This window comes from Lottia gigantea, assembly GCF_000327385.1.
Source record: "Lottia gigantea unplaced genomic scaffold LOTGIsca_70, whole genome shotgun sequence".
Lineage (NCBI taxonomy): Eukaryota > Metazoa > Mollusca > Gastropoda > Lottiidae > Lottia > Lottia gigantea.
The window spans coordinates 777,846-797,201 of NW_008710371.1; the positions used below are offsets into that span (position 1 = coordinate 777,846).

The 19,356-nt window shown below is 34.8% G+C and overlaps 2 protein-coding genes across 2 annotated transcripts; both read left to right on the forward strand.

Moving 5' to 3' along the window:
• Positions 1-11,194: 11,194 nt before the first annotated feature.
• Positions 11,195-12,086, forward strand: LOTGIDRAFT_59424 (hypothetical protein; the record flags this gene model as incomplete). The annotated part of the gene is made up of 2 exons (XM_009065707.1): positions 11,195-11,401; positions 11,994-12,086. Coding segments are annotated over 2 exons (300 nt in total), but the record flags the coding sequence as incomplete, so codon positions are not given.
• A 4,023-nt stretch (positions 12,087-16,109) lies between these two features.
• On the forward strand, positions 16,110-16,376 carry LOTGIDRAFT_59610 (hypothetical protein; the record flags this gene model as incomplete). The annotated part of the gene is made up of 1 exon (XM_009065708.1): positions 16,110-16,376. A coding segment is annotated over one exon (267 nt), but the record flags the coding sequence as incomplete, so codon positions are not given.
• Positions 16,377-19,356: the final 2,980 nt, after the last annotated feature.

A 19,356-nucleotide genomic window follows, 5' to 3' on the forward strand; every position in this document is an offset into this window, starting at 1 on the left:
TTTCTGAGACTAAGATACGATTGGTCAAAAAATGGGGCACCAGTCCCTTTAAGGTCAATTGCATAAGTTACCAAAATAGAATCCTTAATCTCTTAATCAGGGATTGGGAGAATGCATAATTATGTCGAACGTCACGCGACCATCTAGAGGCATATTTAAGACGACTTATCTTATACTGATTTTGATTACATACGTAGCTAAGGTAAAATTATTTTCATTTATTGATAAAAACAGGGATTTATTTTCGGGTTTCGGGGCTATTTTTGAATCTCATTCATTCATTCATTCATTCATTCACTCATTCACTCATTTCTGCATATACATATATTTAAGACAAATCAATCCCCCAAAAATGGCGAATCTGTCTCTTTAAGTACTACAAGCTTTTTAAAAATAATCACTTTGTTTTCACCACTTGGACGAGTGACACATCAAAATGTAAAGTAATATATCCTACGGACGTTCATCTATTACTCAGGATCACTCAATATTGAATGCCGATTCATCCACTTATTTCAGCTGACGTGGCCATTGAGAATCTTTTAAAGGGACAGATGTGCAATTTTGGGAGTTGATTTGAGTCTTGATTATATGTAAATAGTCTTCAGAAGTACTAGAAATGTACAAAAATCACATAATTCCTTTAAAAATATCTCAAACTAGGAATTTCTTTTACTATTTCTATAGATGTCTTTTCTATATATGACAGAGTCTCTAGAAAAGACGAGTCGTCATTTAAACAGGCTCAAATTTCGACAGTCACTGTCAAATGCACAAGTTTGGTTTAATTTTAATTGGACTGGAACGACGCTTGTCTAAAGACATTTTCTATTCCGTTGCGTTCTGAACTGCGATTTTTTGGCAATCATTGCACCAATCGTACGATAATACCACGCATATGGCGACCTTTACATGCTCTGAGCTAATTTTCCGTTAGCGTATCATCTCAGTAAGGGCGATATTATATATCAATCCAGAAAATGTTATATTTAGTTGGCCCAGCTGCCAGTGGGAGGAGATAATCCGGAGATTAACCAAGATGTTTTGTGTTACGTGCAGCTGTAAGAAAACGAACACGTTTCGAGTGGGTGTAGCGTGAAATTCTAGTGACCTTAAATAAGTTATCTTTCCTCATTATTCCAGTCAACCCAGCTATAAATGGGTACAGAATAAGTCATCTTTCCTCATTATTCAAGTCAACCCAGCTGTAAATGGGTACAGAATAAGTCATCTTTCTTCATTATTCCAAAAAAAAAAAATGGCCACAGAATAAGTCATCTTTCTTCATTATTCAAAAAAAAAATGGCCACAGAATAAGTCATCTTTCTTCATTATTCAAAAAAAAAAAATGGCCACAGAATAAGTCATCTTTCTTCATAATTCCAGTCGAACCAAGTAATAAAAAAAAAAAAAAAAATAATTAAAAAACATTGAAGAACTTAATAGTTACTTACGCCCACTTCTAAAGAAAGATTGCATTTTTCACGGGAATGTTTTTGAATGCAATACCGCCATCGATCATTTAGATACGACATAATTCTACTTTCAGAAAAAAAAAGTCAGTGCCTTTCATTCAAGGTTACCTTTTTCTCGTTTTTGCTCATTTAATATTGATTTATACTATAGAATCTCTCGGTAGCACGCAATTTTTCACTTCTTCAAGTTTTAGACTGACATAAGATGTAGGACGATTTGTAGGCACTCGTTAGCGTCTACGTTTTCGCAATACCGCACTATATATTTTGGAAAGCGGCGGAAAGCTTCATAGAGATTTTGGATCCTTCGTTAAGTCGTTTCAGTTTGAATTCGTGAAAATGGCGCGAAAAAGTGTGCACGAGCTGTACAGAAATAATGGCGCGAAAAGGTGAGTATGAGATTAGAAAAATAATGGCGGGAAACACGGTGTGTCGCGTTGAGAAATAATGGCGCGAAAAGGTGGGTATGAGCGTTGAGAAATAATGGCGCGAAAAGGTGAGTATGAGATTAGAAAAATAATGGCGGGAAACACGGTGTGTCGCGTTGAGAAATAATGGCGCGAAAAGGTGTGTATGAGCGTTGAGAAATAATGGCGCGAAAAGGTGAGTATGAGATTAGAAAAATAATGGCGGGAAACACGGTGTGTCGCGTTGAGAAATAATGGCGCGAAAAGGTGTGTATGAGCGTTGAGAAATAATGACGCGTTCGATGCAAATCTGTGGTTGCGTCATAGTCGCAAGCCTCTCAAGCGTCCGAGCGGTTTCCTCCAAGAATATTTAAAATTTATTAGAAATACTGGGGGGTAAAACCATTTTCTAGGGGGGGGGGATGCCCCTCTGTATCCCACTGGCGCCGCCAATAATGATAAACCAAGTACCATCGATCCGAACCGCAAAACCAAGTCCAAAATGCTTGGTATGCTACATTTACAAAAGTAATTAGTGTATACACAAAGAGACGTGAATAATGTCCAAAGTTGGCAATATATATATATTCATGGACTCATTGGTTACGGATATGACTTTACCAGAGTCCGGGGTCGAATTTCAAAGGGATAATGATTAACAAATAATCTGCACATGTTCAACGGGTGAACGTGACTGTCATCAAATGAATTTCCGCTCTATTTTATGAACTTGTTCTATTTGGAAAATTGGATTTTTGTGAGTATTTAAACCAACGTAGACCCGTATTCATAGTGATTTGATGTATTTATTTGATGCACATACGATTCAAGACGCACGTACGAAATCAGGGCGTAAAAGTAAAAAAATAAAACACATCGTGGATTTTAATTTTAGACGTGGTCAGTTCAATCTATTTATTTATTTATTTATTTATTTATTTATTTATTTATTTATTTATTTATTTATTTATTTTATTTATTTATTTATTTTATTTATTCACTCATTCTTTTATTGATTGATTGATTGATTGATTGATTGATTGATTGATTGATTGATTGATTGATTGATTGATTGATTGATTGATTGATTGATTGATTGATTGATTGATTGATTGATTGATTGATTGATTGATTGATTGATTGATTGATTGATTGATTGATTTATTGATTGATTTATTTATTTATATCGCAGTCAGTTAAATCTATTTATTAATTTTTTTCTTATTTAGCCCACTTATTCATTGAATCAGATTAGATTGAGTGAAGTTACCAATAGAATAAACCTAAACAAATTATCCTGGCCAAACCTCTTCTTAACGGACTTTCTCGGTTATCTGTCGGTCATTACGTTCACTTTGCTGGCGTAATGGTCAACAAAGCGGACACTAAGTTACTAAATATGGACGAATCTATTTCTTAACCTCTAGTAACGAACATAAATTAGTTTCAATTCTGGCATTGGTCCAAATATACTTTTCCAAGAGACTTCTTTGTGTATTTATAGACGCTATGCAATCGGCGGTGAATTCTGCCTCTTTATTCTGAAAGCTTTAAGCTCTTCAGCTTCGGTCCAAAGACTACGAATGGTTGGTTGGTTGGTAGATGACAAGTTAACGTTCGCTTCCAGTGGATGCTGATATCACAAACTAGGTAGTTGGTAGTCGTAGTAGTTGGTAGTTGGATTGGATCAAATTGGATGATTCTGTGTTGTTGGTTTGGTTGTTGATTCTTCGTTAGATCTGGTCGGGTCGAATGACATGGCGGTGAAACACGGCCCTGGATGGTGTGTTGTGAGTTACTCGATCTCCTTCATTCTTCCAAACTCGTACTGATCATGGTAATTCTTGTTGATTGGTAGTCGAATGGTACTACCAATGGCGAATCTGTGCTTTAAAATGCCAACCGCGCCAAGCCATACAACCGGAAGTAAAAAATGGCGCGAAAATTGGTATTAATAAGTTTGGAATTAAAAATGGAACAAAACGAAACGAATTTTGAAGAAATTATTCCAGTCAAAGGCTTTCAAAAATATTTAGATTTCAATGAAATATTTTTACCATAGAATTTCTCCAACTCGTCATTGCGACAATGATATAAATATTTCAAAATATACCCTTTAATTAACACACACAGCTACTTTAAAGACCAATTTAGGAGGCATTTTTCACTCACCGCGATTTGGAATTCAACAACCAATTATCGAAAGAGAAAGTAACGTGCTTCTTTTAGATTCAGATATCCAAACGTTGAACTAACGTCGGTCGGTTGGGTATTGACCACACAACATAAAAACGCCTGACGTCAATTTCGTTGAAAAATATAATCTTAACATACTTTTTTTCTTCATTATTTCAGAGAATTTGGTGAATTTTACTTTCGGTTTTAAGGTGATTTAAATAGTGAATCGTTAGTAGAGAAGCATTTGATATCCAGGAGTCAACAAGAGAAATACATGCATCCATTTAAGGTAATGCGAGGTTTGCGCTGTGGTTGAGAGGCACCGCACTGACGGTGTAGTGTGGGACCGAATATGGGGTTGGACCTAAACAAAATACTGCCAAAAAATTTCAGAGCAATTTTTGAATTAGAAAAACACATAAAAAAACAAGATTTTTTTTTCCTTACCGACCTTTAATGAAACTTAAATTTTGAAATTATTTAAAGTTTTCAGCTTTGGAACCTATGCATTTTGGACATGTTAACTATGCAGCTATGCATTCGACAAATGTTTTTGAGCGTTTCTTTTATTTAAAATCTTTGCCATTTAGACAGTTTTGGATCATTTTTTTTTTTTTTTTGCTTCGGTTCAAATTTCAAATTTTTTTTCTTTTATTTCATTTCATTTCTTTCGTTTCAAATTTTCATTTAATTATTTTTGCTTTTCAGTAAATAATTTCAAATTTGTTAAAATGTTTCGGATGTGACAATAAACCGAGGCCCCGTGTGCTACAGGCTATGCATGTGAAAGATCCCTCGACAGTTGGGAATCGAAAAATAGTAAGCTAATGCTGATGTCCTGGCAAAATTTCCCTCATTGTACATTGCATGATGTTGTCCATCTTCATTAGTTAGGACGTAAAATTCCATTTCATTTCATTTGCCTTTTTTATTAGAATATTTCATTTCATTTCGATTTCAGAATACGTGTTTATTTCCCATATTTCTATTACTAATGAGTTTCACGTCCACTGTCGAAATAGACGAAGAACAGATCGTGGATATTGAGGGGGGTGGCGCCTCCTGCAGGCCCAAGAAAAAGGTGGGTATATTACGAAACGTTGTTCTTAGTACGAAATATATTATTATTATACCACAATGTAAGTATGTGACGTATGTAATCCCTGAATTCAGACTTCTCCTCTCTACGGTTGTAGCATGGCAGTGTCTCAAGAAAAGATGACTCGTCATTTTAACTTTCAAACGCGGATAATTCTGGACATACATGGATTTGAAGGCTCAAATTTCGACAGTGAGCTGTGAACACTATTACTGATTGGCTTAGCTCAAAAATTCCCGTCAACCTTCGCCAATGTTCGTTACTTTCCGTAGCAGCATTCTAATCCCTAAGGGTCCTCATTATTCCAGTCAACCCAGCTGTAAATGGGAACAGATAATCTGGGAAAGATCAATGCCAAGAGGTTTGGCCAAGGACCACCTGGTAGACAAGATCCTCATTATTCCAGTCAACCCAGCTGTAAATGGGTACAGATAATCCAGGAAAGATCAATACCAAGAGGTTTGGTCAAGGACCAGCTGGTAGACAAGATCCTCGTTATTCCAGTCAACCCAGTGGACCCAATCTGTATATGTTGGTAGATTAGCATTATGAAACTCGACCAAATGGGAAAGATATTTGACCAGCTGACGGACAGGGTCCTTGGGGGAAGGGGGGTGGGGATCTTGTAATGAAACAGCTGGTAAAGACACTCGCTCCAATCGATAGAAAAAACAAACGACTGGTAGACCGGATCTTCAAATCTAAAATGTTATCTACGAAAGATAAGACATCGATGTTGACAAGGGTCAAGATAACTGCATCCTGCCCACGAGATGATAGAAGTTTACAGGATAAAGGGACATGTCCGCCATTTTGAGAGAATTGATTTGGACCTTGAATATATGCAAGTAGTCTTCAGAAGTACTCGAAATGTACGAAATTCCATCAAAAAATATCTCAAACTCGGAACTTTTATTTATTTCGTTCACAAGCTGATCTACTTACTAAAAAATTGGGTAACTGAAATTTTAACTTTTTGTTGATATAGTCTCTGATACCAAGACATTTTCCGTCGCAGCTGTGCGTAGAGTAGATGAAGTATGACAGGATGATTGAGTCTACTGTATACACATGACGTCATCAACGGATATTCACAAAATGTCTCTTAATATAACATTCAAACGTGATTAATTCTGGATACACATGGATTTGAACGCTCAAATTTCGACGGTGAGCTGTGGACAATATCGCTGATTGGCTTGGCTGATTGGCGCATGTGTCCCTTTAAACGAGATCATGGTGGCGAAGAGGTTAATTACATAGAAATCCGCTTCAAACTTAAGTGCACTTCCTTGTATAGCGTTATACGGACTTCGCGGCCAACCTTGTATTGTTGTTTGTTTTGTTTTTGGGACACAATAACCTTCAATGTGGAATTCGGCCAAATATTTTGTTTGCTTAAACTGCACATCCGGGAAATGCAAATTTTGTAAACATTGGAGATGCACACTACCATGTCCGTTAAGTACATCTGGGTCATATGTAGTCCGAAACGTCTGACCTCTGATATTGGCCTCCGCTTTGCTTTTTCGGCTACAGATCGAAACATTCTGAATGTTATTCTAATAATTACTGATGGACCATAGTCCTTGAGCGCCGCACTTTCTGGAGAAATCAAAATGACATGCAAATTATCCGAGCCACAAAATCTGAACCACATCAATCCTAATTGAGGAAGTTTCTCATTTCTCGGAAGCACTGGAGCTGGCAGCATAACTTGTCTTACCTTGAGGAGAGAATTCGAACCCACGGCACCTAAATGCCAAACAGACGACAATTCAACCCTCTACCGATTGAGCTATTCCACTGGAATGTAGATTTATAGAAACATCTGGTGGCAACTCGGCATGTTTTTTTTTATTTCTTTAAAGGGACAGAGGCGCCATTTTTTTTTGACCAAACGTACCTTAGTCTCAGAAACGAGATTTTTTTTTAGCTAAGTCAATCAGTCATTGTGTTCACAGCTCACCATCGAAATTTGAGCCTTCAAATCCATGTGTGTCCAGAATTATCCGCGTTTGAATGTTAAAATGACGACTCGTCCTTTCTTGAGACTCTGATCTAGATTTCTAGTTTGGATATTTTATTTGAAGGAATGATGCAATTTTTGTACAGGCTTAGTAGTTCTGCATATCAAAATCAAACCCGAAAATGGCGAACTTAGTGCTTTAAGGATAGCAACAATCATTTTCCATTCAATACTGGTACCGCAACCGGTGCTTTCGTAGACAATCTAGTTGTCAAATTATCACAGGAATCTAGTTAAATCGGCGTTGATTTCATGGTAAAATTCCCACCATCGTGCTCTCCATGGTAGAAAAGTAGGACAATAAACTTCAATGCATTTCCGTCTTCGTTATCGTCTGCTCTACTTCAAATGTCGTCTGCTATCATTCGTTCAAATATCGTCTGCGGCAATACAGATATTATAATCATTGTTGAAGGGCTAATTTGATTGGCACCGTTATTAATTAAAAACGGTCGAAGTCCGAAAATGACCGCATTTGTTATGCTTTTTTTTTGGATTTGGCGAGGATTTAACCTTGGTAAGACCTATAAACCACCACAAAGATGTGACAGCTAACACGCGTCCACGGTGTGATGCAATCAGACTCGCTAGATCCAGTTCAAAACTGAAGCACACACACTCCGGCCCCGAAATTGACTTAACTTTTAAGTACCGAAAGATTATTGAATAGTATGCACGTAAATATTATGGTTAACTGGTAACCAAGTCGGTTAAGTAACCACTTTGACCTAGAAAACTCTAGAAAAACAAGCTAGCATATTAACACGTGAGTGGTTGTTTTGTTTACGTAGCTATTTTTAGAACGATGACGAATTTTCTAGGCATTTGATTGGTCACTTTGGGGATATCTTTGATGACGTCAATGGGAGTCCTGCGTAAACAATACCATTGGTATATAAAGCTTGTATATCACGAAAGAGGCCAATATGGCTGAATATTAAACTAGCAGTGAGTAACACACGAAATTGCGAAATTGTAAAGGATTATACGAAATCTTAGAGTGACTCATTTTTTTCATTTTGATGACAGCAAGGTTTGCGGATCTTGATCGAGGCACGGGAAATCCCCAAATATACAAGGTAAGCTAATATTTCACAGGATATCCTGGGTCTATGTCGACTGGTTTTTCCCTTCAGAGCGTCTACCTATCATTTTGACAGTTGATCAGCTGATTTGCAAACTGATGTCGAAATTCGTCTGAAATTTTTGTAGAATTTTAGATTCGAAATATTCCCGAAATTTTACCCTTTGAAATTTCATCATCGCTTTTTGATATTTGAACAATCATTTTTTCCGTTGTCATTGATGCTAAGTGGTTTTTCGTCGAAAAAGATCCTCAAAAATTCGAGCTTCCACCGTCCTCAGTCATTTTTTCCCCGTTTTTAATCAGATTTTCTGTTTTTCCTCCAAAAGTTATTTTTCAAGATTTGGATAAAATATTGAATTAATTCTTTGAAAGCTGAAAATTTCCCCAAAAATTACACTCAAACCATGAAAAAAGATCGTCAGTGTTAAAATTTTGGATAAATCTACTGAATATGAAATCTTCTCTCATTTTTTAATCCTCGGCCAGCGTTTTCGATAGTAAACTAGATGTCTGTCCATGAAATTCAACTCATATAAATCTAAGCTACGAAAACTATCGCATGGGGCGATATGTTACAAACACATCCGTCAACAAATTCTCACCTGACAGGGGTATTTTTGATACCTCGGTCAGCGTTTTTGACAGCTGTCCATGTACCCCATCCTTATGTAAACATTGAAAATTAAAGTTTAGGGCACAAAATAAACAAACACATCCATCAAAAAAATCTTGACCGACTTTTTTCAAATGTGAATTTTAGAGTCATTTTGGGTGTAGTCTTGTTTAATTTCCAAAATTTGCGTGGGGTAGGGATGGATGGCCTTGAGTCATAATTGAGACGATGGTTCATTCACGCCTCGGAAGTTTAAACAAGTTCAAAACCTTGAGGTTGACCGAATTTTCACTCGCCATTTTACTATTTTATTTACAATGTTGACCGACTTTCGGGACATTGTAGCCTAGAACATTCTAAAGCGGAAATTTTTGTAGAAATAGGTCGCTGCATTGAAGGACTTGATAATTGCGAATGAAAAAGAAGGCGGAGCTTAGACTTTACGTCATGGCCTTCGTTCGTTTCCGGAAAATTCCGGAGGTTTTTTAGATTATTCTCGAACGTTAGGACTCTATGTATATTTATACGACAGTAAACGTCTGGTTTGTTCGAGTCCTTCGAATCAGCTGATCGCGGAGGCAGGATATAAAGATTTCAAAAATCGGTGAATTAAACGAATTTTTGAGAAAGGTCAATAAATTCGAATCAATGAATGATGTAATTTACCGAATTCGATGGTTTCAACTCACCTCTGACGTATTTCGAAGACTCATAATTATGAAGACTCGTAGGAAGTGTCGGCCTTCTTTGTAATTCTGTCGGCTGCTTTCATCTGTTTGATGTATCATTTCCACCTCCGTACGTAATTCGGCTGATCTTTGACTTCGAATTCATTCTGAAAAATATATCAAGTCATTCGGAATTAATATGTGTAGGGAAGTGGTGAGATCAAATTTTTAATCCTAGAATGAAATAGAGTTTTATATTCTACTGTTATTAACATAGATATTTCGTTATATTTTAGTATCTTAGATAAAAAAGAAAAAAGTTGGACTACAACTTTAAAGGGATAGATGCGCCATATTCGGAGGTTGATTTGTGTATTGAATATATGTAAATAGTCTTCAGAAGTACTAGAAATGTATGAAAATCTCATAATTCCTTTAAAAATATCTCAAACTAGGAATTTTACTCACTATTTCTATAGATGTTTTTTCTATATATCACACAGCATCTTAAATTGACGAGTCATCATTTTAACTTTCAAACGTGGATAATTCTAGACACACATGGATTTGAAGACTCAAATTTCGACGGTGAGCTGTGAACACTATTACTGATTAGCTTAGCTAAAAAATTCCTGTTTCTGAGACTAAAGTATGATTGGTCCCAAAAATGGCGCATCTGTCCCTTTAAGAGTAGTAAAAAAACGGGGAGCTAAAAACTACAAACTTCACAAAATCCCTAACGAAATATATCAATGATATTTGCACTCTAATCTGAGTTTGGTGCAAGTTGAAAAAGGTCAAATTTGATAGAGAACATTGACCGACCTATATTCACTTAAGTATGACAAAAGAATTTTCAAACCACATTTATAGTAGGCCTATAATATACTACAGTTTTAAAGGGACAGATGTGCCATTTTATGACCAATCATACTTTAGTCTCAGAAACAGGAACTTTTTAGCTAAGCCAATCTGTAATAGTGTTCACAGCTCACCGTCGAAATTTGAGTCTTCAAATCCATGTGTGTCCAGAATTATTTGTGTTTGAAAGTTAAAATGACGACTCGTCTTTTCTTGAGACACTGTGATATATAGAAAAGACATCTATAGAAATAGTGGATAAATTCCTAGTTTGAGATATTTTTAAAGGAATTATGAGATTTTCGTATATTTCTAGTACTTCTGAAGACTATTTACATGTATTCAAGACTCAAATCAAACCTCCAAAATGGCGTACCTTTCCCTTTAATTTTATTAGAAATATTGTTGAACCGGTTTAGACCCTTTCTGTACTCAAACTATGTGAAACCAACCTTGTTGTACTGATGCGAGTTTTTCCATTATGTGAATTTTTAAACCGTTTTTGTTGTGTTATTGTGAACATTTGGTGAAACCTTATTTGCACAATATGATTTGAAGAACCGTTTAAAACCTACTTTGATTGATTATTAATTTTGAGAACCGGTTTAAACCAACTGTTTGTGTCGTTAAGATATCAAAACTTAGTGAAACCGTATCAAAACTTTGTGAAACCGTGTTTAGTGCAGAAATATGTGGTATAAACCGTTTGAAACCGAATCTCTGGTAATATTAGAACAGTTTAAAACCGGTTGTTACCTTTCTTTTCAGGAATCTCCATCTCAAATGTCTGGTGAAAAAGGCCAGAAGAGAGGCAAACGTCCAGGGCGAAAACCAGTGAAAATTGACGTGAAGGCGAAATTGGAAAGAAGTCGACAGAGCGCCCGGGAATGCAGAGCTAGAAAGAAGCTCCGTTATCAATATATTGAAGAACTCGTGGCCAACAGAGAGAAGGCAGTGTTCGCTTTGAGAGAGGAGCTTCAAATGGTGAGTAGCGCTTTTAAGCTTTTTATGTTATTGTTTGGTATATTTTGGCTCCTTTTGGAATTTAGTAACACCATATTATATAATACCTTTACAAGAACCTTTTCTTACTATTCTGCCTAAATTTTTAACGACCTACTCCTGTATACCTTCACCCCCATATTGCCCAAGAACATCACATTTCTTGGGGTGGGACTAAACACTCATTTCCCTCAACCTACAAGTTCTTTTTTATATTTGAAATACACATACAATACTTAGCCATTCTTGCGATATCATTTGAAATACGTTAACCCTTTCCTTAACCCCAAGGGCCATATCACCTTCATCCAGTTTTTCTCCCCTCATTTTCCTTTGATACTGTTTCCCGCCTTTTTTTATCCCAAAAATGTATTTTCCCGCCCTTTTTATACCTCAAAAACGTATTTTCCCGCCCTTTTAATACCCAAAACATTTTTTCCCGCCCTTTTTCTCGAGTTGGTGTTGGCTCATTAAAGTAGGTTTCCCGCCTTTTTTGGCTTCATAAGAACCCCATATGAAGCCACATATGTCCCCATGGCTTCAATGAAACAAAAATTTGTTATTTTTGTAATAGTACAAAGAATGGTGTGAGCAAGCAGATCAAGGAATTATCGTTGATGAATTAAAGCAATTAGTTTTGAAAGAACGAGAACAAGAAGAGGCCCAGAAGCTCCAAGAGCAATTACAGAGTTATGCCCCTTTGACGAACACGCATTTACCCATGAACACTTACGGTCCAGTTTGTAACCAATCGATAAACAGTATCTTCTCTAATCCTAACCAATGTGTGACATCTTCGACAGGTTTTCTTCCGCGCGGCACCGGTGGCCAATTCACAAACGTCCATTCTGTTCGATACTCGAGTGGCGCTAGTAACGACGTTCTGGAAGACAACGCCACGTCGCCACCATCTTACATGCCAAATCGTCCAGACGTCTCCCAGCTCAGTGAAAAAGAGCAGATTCATTCGTGGTATCTGTTTTTGAAAGATGACGAATCTCGTTTTCAAAGGGATGGTTCTGGATCCGGTTCGGGAACGCCCCAACCAGCAGACGTCAGCACTGGCAATCGAACGCTACCTAGTGTTGTGACGGACTATTTGGATTATTCTGAATCCTCTGATTCCTCATCCTCGTGACTTCACGCCTAAAGAATTTATTTAATGTGATTCCCCCGCTGGTATGTGATTCCCACAGGGACTTGAAATATATGTGGATGTGATTATCACAGGGACTTGTAGAGATATTCAATGTGACTAATGAAATAGTGCTATATTTGTATATCATTTGTATTTGTAAATAAAGTCATGAAGCAATTCTCTGTAAATCATTGGAGGGGAACACATTCCAAAGAAGTCACAAGAAGTCATGGAATTGTGCAATTTTGGTAGGAAGATTCCAGAATTCATGGATTTGTTTGGAAGGTGATTCCAAAATGTTTGGGAAATTTTGCGGAATTGTTTGGAAAAAATGGATGGAAGAGATTCCAAAATGTTTGGAAAATTTCATGGAATTGTTTGGAAAAAATGGATGGAAGAGATTCCAAAATGTTTGGAAATTTCGTGGAATTGTTTGGAAAAAATGGATGGAAGAGATTCCAAAATGCATGAAATTTTCATGGAAGATATTTTAAGTCTATGGAATTGGTCAGGATGTTTTCAAATTCATAGAATTTTAATGGAAGGAGATTCCACATGGGAAAGAAGACAGTCAAAGAATGTACGGAATGAAAAGAAAGGCAAAGATGACTTTCAAAAAACTGGAATCAAATGTCATCATCAAATTTGGAGAAAAATGGCATTTTATCAATTTACACCATTCTAATTTTTCAATCAGACGTCTGTTGTTCCTGCAATTCTACTAGAACTAAAGCTTTGATGATGTCACTAATAGCGACGGGTCTTATGTGATAAAGCATATTTTGCGATTAGTGATGTCATCAAATACTTAGTTTTAGCGGAATTGCAAGAACCACTGACATCTGATTGAAAATTGGAATAATGCAAATTGATGCTATCAGTGTCCCTGATACGCATAAATTTTTGAGAAAATCCCTTTAAAATCCCTTTAACGTGTCATGCAAAAGAATACTCATTTTATTTAAAGAGAAAATTTGAACTACATGAAATTACTAAGTTTTTTTGTTATTTCATTTTTTTTTAATTGAAAAAAACCAGAATGGCATAATTTTTCTATTTCATCTTTTATAACACGTGTATTTATTTTTGTATTTCATTTAAATTAAAGCGGCTGGACCGTTCCTAAGAATTTGGTTTTTGACAATATTTTTGTATTTTTATCAATCTTATTATGATACACCTCTACTTCTCTGATTCGTGATCAGACAGCATTCCTCTTGAGATTAAGTTCAACCATTTGAAGAGTTTGGTTTTGGCGATATTTTTGTATTTTTATCAAAAAGATACAGCTTTTTGATGCTGTATTTTGTTAATTTTCCTTTCTGATTCGTGATCTGACAGCATTTTTGTTAAGAATAAGTTCAACCAAAGACATTGTTAATATATGCAAAAGGGCTTGAACTATAGAAATGGCTTTTCGATATAGACCATCACCAAATTCATTACAAATGGTGCATAAGCTTTTGATTGGTTGAATTGTAACCATACCTTTCTTATTAAGTATTAAGATTACGGAATGCGTGAAGTAACCCATAGAAACTACATGGAACGAAATAGATCTGTATTTGAATTAAGTTAAATGTAATGACCTTGACCTAGTTGCTGAAAAGGTGACGAAATTAGAAAAGGTCAAAGGGCGGAATTACTTAAAATTAATTCAATCAATAAACATATTTTGTAATTTGTTGATTTTTTACCGTAAATTCAAAATTTGTTAACTCAATATGTTAGAAATATCAAAATTTGTTAGTAATTATGTTAAAATTAATGTTTAAAAATTTGTTAATGTTAAAATTTAAAAATTTGTTAATGTAAAAGTTTGTAATTATGTTAAAATATAACGTTTAAAAATTTGTTAACTTGTTAAAATGGATTTTCCTTTGAAAATTTGTTGATTTGTTAATGTGCTTAAAGAAAATTGTTGATTTGTTAATGTTTGTTAGTCTTTGTTAACATGACATTGTTGATTACAGACTGTACCAGCTAGTCATTATAGAACTGATATAGGGCAATACTCAGTTTGAACATCCAAGTTCAAGTACTTTACTTAGAACTTTTACTTAGTAATAAGTTAAACTTTTATGTGTGACGTTTACTTAGCATCGCTCAACTTATGACGTTTAATTTAAACTCTGTTGTAATTTATTTTTTAATCAATTAATTCCATTACTTAAGTTAAATAACATATTTTAGTCACTTAAGTTAATTTTAACTTAAGTTAAACGTTATTGTATCTTACTGAAGTACTTAAATTTTTACATAAGTAAAAGAATGGATTCAACTTGAGTTAAATTTTGTTGTATCATGTCTAGTTTTACTTAAGTTATTGAATGCATTTAACTTAAGTTACTTATTTAACTATGTCTATACTCCATTTAGTCAAGTTATACTTAAGTTAAATCTTATGTAATCAAGCCACTTATTTAAGTCAAACTTTATTCAATCAAGTCACGTAGTTAACTTAAGTTAAACATTATTTAATCAAGTCATGTATTTAACTTAAGTTAAACTTTATTCCATTATGCTAACCCTGTATTTTTTATTTAATCAAGACATGAAATGGCAAATTATGGGATATCTTTATATATATGTTAAAACGAAGATATCAGCAAAAAATATTTTAATATTCAATATTATTATGTTATATATATATATATGTGTGTACTTTTAAAGGGACAGGTGCGTTATTTTTTGGATCAATCATACTTTAGTCTCAGAAACAGGAATTTTTTTGCTAAGCCAATCAGTAATAGTGTTCACAGCTCACTGTCGGAATTTGAGCCTTCAAATCCATGTGTGTCCAGAATTATCCACGTTTGAAAGTTAAAATGATGACTCGTCTTTTCTTGAGACACTGTGATGTATAGAAAAGACATCTATAGAAATAGTGAGTAAAATTCCTAGTTTGAGATATTTTTAAAGGAATTATGAGATTTTCGTACATTTCGAACCTGTCTCTTTTTTTATTGGATGTATGGGCAACGTAGTGCTGTGTGCAATGAAGGAAATTTCCTATCTCAAAGACAAATTGCTTTTTAGATATTTAATTAACAAAGTTTTTTAATGTTACTAAGGAGTTTTAAATGTTATATTCTAATGTTATATTCTAATGTTATATTCTAATGCTATATTTGCCAAAATTTGAATTATTTTTGTAATCTTTTCAGTGGTTCTTTATAACTTTTGTCATTTTATTATAAATTATGCTATGTTTTTTATATAAAGAACTTAAATCAAACATGTTTCTATTTTCTTTATATTTGGGCTTGATGCCGATCTGCATTTATGGTCGTGGCTACATTGACTTACGTTCCCTGCAAATTGACAGACAGCTCATGGAACATCTTCAAGGTGGTCATTTGGGAAAGGGTGGCGACATCCCAGAACAGGCCCAGGGGACTCCAAAAGAATCAATTTTGTGCCAGGGGAATCCAAGAGAATCGCGTTTGTGCCAGGGGACTCCAACACAATCTCTGCTGTGCCAGGGGACTCCCAACACAATCTCTGCTGTACCAAGGGACTCTCCAACACAATCTCTGCTGTACCAGGTGACTAAAACACTATCTCTGCTGTGTCAGGGGACTCCAACACAATCTCTGTTGTGTCAGGGGACTCCAACACAATCTCTGCTGTGCCAGGGGACTCCAACACAATCTCTGTTGTGTCAGGGGACTCCAACACAATCTCTGCTGTGCCAGGGGACTCCAACACAATCTCTGCTGTGTCAGAGGACTCCAACACAATCTCTGCTGTGCCAGGAGACTCCAACACAATCTCTGCTGTGTTAGAGGACTCCAACACAATCTCTGCTGGATTTTGATTTGTCAGCTGTTGATAGCTAAGTTATTGATAGCTAAGTCATTGATAGCTAAGTTATTGATAGCTAAGTCATTGATAGCTAAGTCTTTGATAGCATAGTCAGTGATAGCTAAGTCATTGACAGCTAAGTCATTGATAACTTAGTTATTGATAGCTAAGTCATTGATAGCTAAGTCATCTCTATGTGTCATTGATAGCTAAGCCATTGATAGCTAAGCCATTGATGTTCAAGCCATTGATAGCTTAGTCATTGATAGCTAAGTCACTAGTGTCTAAGTCGTTGATAGCTAAATCATCACTAAGTCTCCCCCCTTTGCCCCAAATGAGTCAAGGCTTGTGTCTAATTGACACCCCAAAATTTTGTGTCAAAGTTGGCTGTGAAACGCAATGATGTTTTGGCATTTTCTTCTTGTTTCAGTGTCGAAAATGGTGTCAAGAAGTGGATGAAGGTCGCATATCAGCAGGATTGAGGGAGAAGCTGTCATCAGTTTCTGAAGACGATACTGAAGAACTCATCAGTGATCCAGAAGAAGCAGGAACCTAAACATGATCACAGCAACCACCCTGAAACTCTGTACCAAACCTGTACCAAGAAATGGCAAAACTTGGTGACCGACTAGGTCTACCATTCCACCATTTATCATTTACCGCGACACCTGGCATGATGCCATGATTTTGACAATCATGCTACCAGCATTGGATAACCTACCATAATAACTTATGCTTTGTCATGATTAACAGTGATACAATCATGCTATACAGTGAAAAGTCATGCCTGGATATACCATATAAAATCATGATATGAAATGATTTTCCCTGAAAATTATTGCCATGCTGTACTGTAAAAATCATGATTGGAAATAATAATTTACCATGAAAAATCATGTTTCAATGATTAACAATGAATAATCCTGCCGAAGCATGATTAAGCATAAAACATTCATGATTTGAAATGATTCACCGTGAAAAATCATGGCTCATAGGAAATCAAGCCTGAAGCAAAGCATATCCTATCATCAACTACAACAAATTTGGAGCTGTAGAACTAAGACTATGATGCTATATAAACAAGCCTTGTATTGTTATTACATTATTGTGTTATTGTTTGTTTGTATTGATGTTCTTTTGTTAGTCTCACTGTGTCTGGAAGATATTGGTCGCAACTGCAAAGAAGACGTTCTTGCCTTGATTTAAGTACCATAATAAATAATTTTAAAGGGAATCTGTCTCTTACCTCAAGCATGTACTTCTTTTTGGAACTTTTATACACAGGCACAGGCAGAGGAAAAGTTCAACTGTTATCATACTGAAATTGGAAATATAAAAACTTGAATTTTCTCAAATTTTGTTGACAACGAAAAACAAAAATGAAAAAGAAGTTCTTTGAAGTCCGAACATTATCTTAGGATCGAACGATTTGAATTGTATATTCATCATTTTGAATTGTATATTTTTTATTTGTGAATTGTATAATATTCATAGGTTAGAAAAGTATAAACTTTATTTCAGTTGAATTGTATAATTTGAATTGTATATTCATCATTTTGGAATGTATATTCATCATTTTGAATTGTATAATCATCATTTTGTAATGTATAATCATTATTTCAGTTGAATTGTATAATCATTATTTTGAAAAGTGTAATCTTACTTCAGTTAAATTGTATAATTTGAATTGTATAATCATCAATTTGGATTGTATAGTCATCAGTTGAATTGTATAATCATCAGTTGAATTGTATAATCATCAGATTGAAAAGTGTAATCTTACTTCAGTTGAATTGTATAATTTGAATTGTATAATCATCAGTTGAATTGTATAATTTGAATTGTATAATTTGAATTGTATATCCACCTATTTACATTGTAAATTTTTGTACAGAACAGATTTGTATATTTTGAAGTTGTAAATATTGGGATATTTTGATTGATATTATGGAGTTAGTCTCAGGTCACAGCATAATCTAAGAGAGAAATTGGATTTTTAACAAGGGCTAGATACTGGCAGCTTGTAGGCAAAAAGAAAAATCGCAAATGCTCATGTTGAATAAGGCATTATTAAAGGGACAGATGTGCCCTTTTTTTTTTAACAATCATACCTTAGTCTCAGAAACTGGAATTTTTTAGCTTAGCCAATCAGTAATAGTGTTCACAGCTCACTGTCGAAATTTGAGCCTTCAAATCCATGTGTGTCTAGAATTATCTGTGTTTGAAAGTTAAAATGACGACTCGTCTTTTCTTGAGACACTGTCATATATAGAAAAGACATCTGTAGAAATAGTGAGTAAAATTCCTAGTTTGAGATATTTTTAAAGGAATTATGAGATTTTCGTACATTTCGTACTGAAGACTATTTACATATATTCAAGACTCAAATCAACCCCCGAAATGGCACATCTGTCCCTTTAATATATAAATATTTGAATGTGATTTTTATGTTATAAATTTTGTTATTTTGTTGTTATTTTGTTATTGTTGTCATTCGTAATAATAAAAAAAAGTTGTTGTCATTGTAGTGTTGTAATTGCAATTAGTTACATAAACTATAACTCGAAAGTTCCATAATTGTTTTTCCTTTTTGGTATGCAACAATAAAGTTCCATAATTTACCAATAGAAATATTGTATAATGAATTTTTAGAAAATAAGTTTCATGGTCAAATGTTAAATTATATTGTATTATTTATGTAATTAAAGTTCCATAGTGGCTATTGAAGAAATTTACATTGAATAAAATAGGTTCTAAAGTTCCATAGTACAAAAGATTTTAGCTATTGTTGTTAATTAGGAACTTTGCATAATTAAGTACAATAGATTCAAAAATTATTATTACATGATTCTTTTATAGAATAAGTTCCATAAATGAATTATAATATTGATCGTCTAGAGACATTGCATAATAGATTTGGAAATAAGTTCCACAATTTAAGGTTCCAAAGGATTTTGGACAATTGCGTCATTCTTAAGTTCGATAATTTATC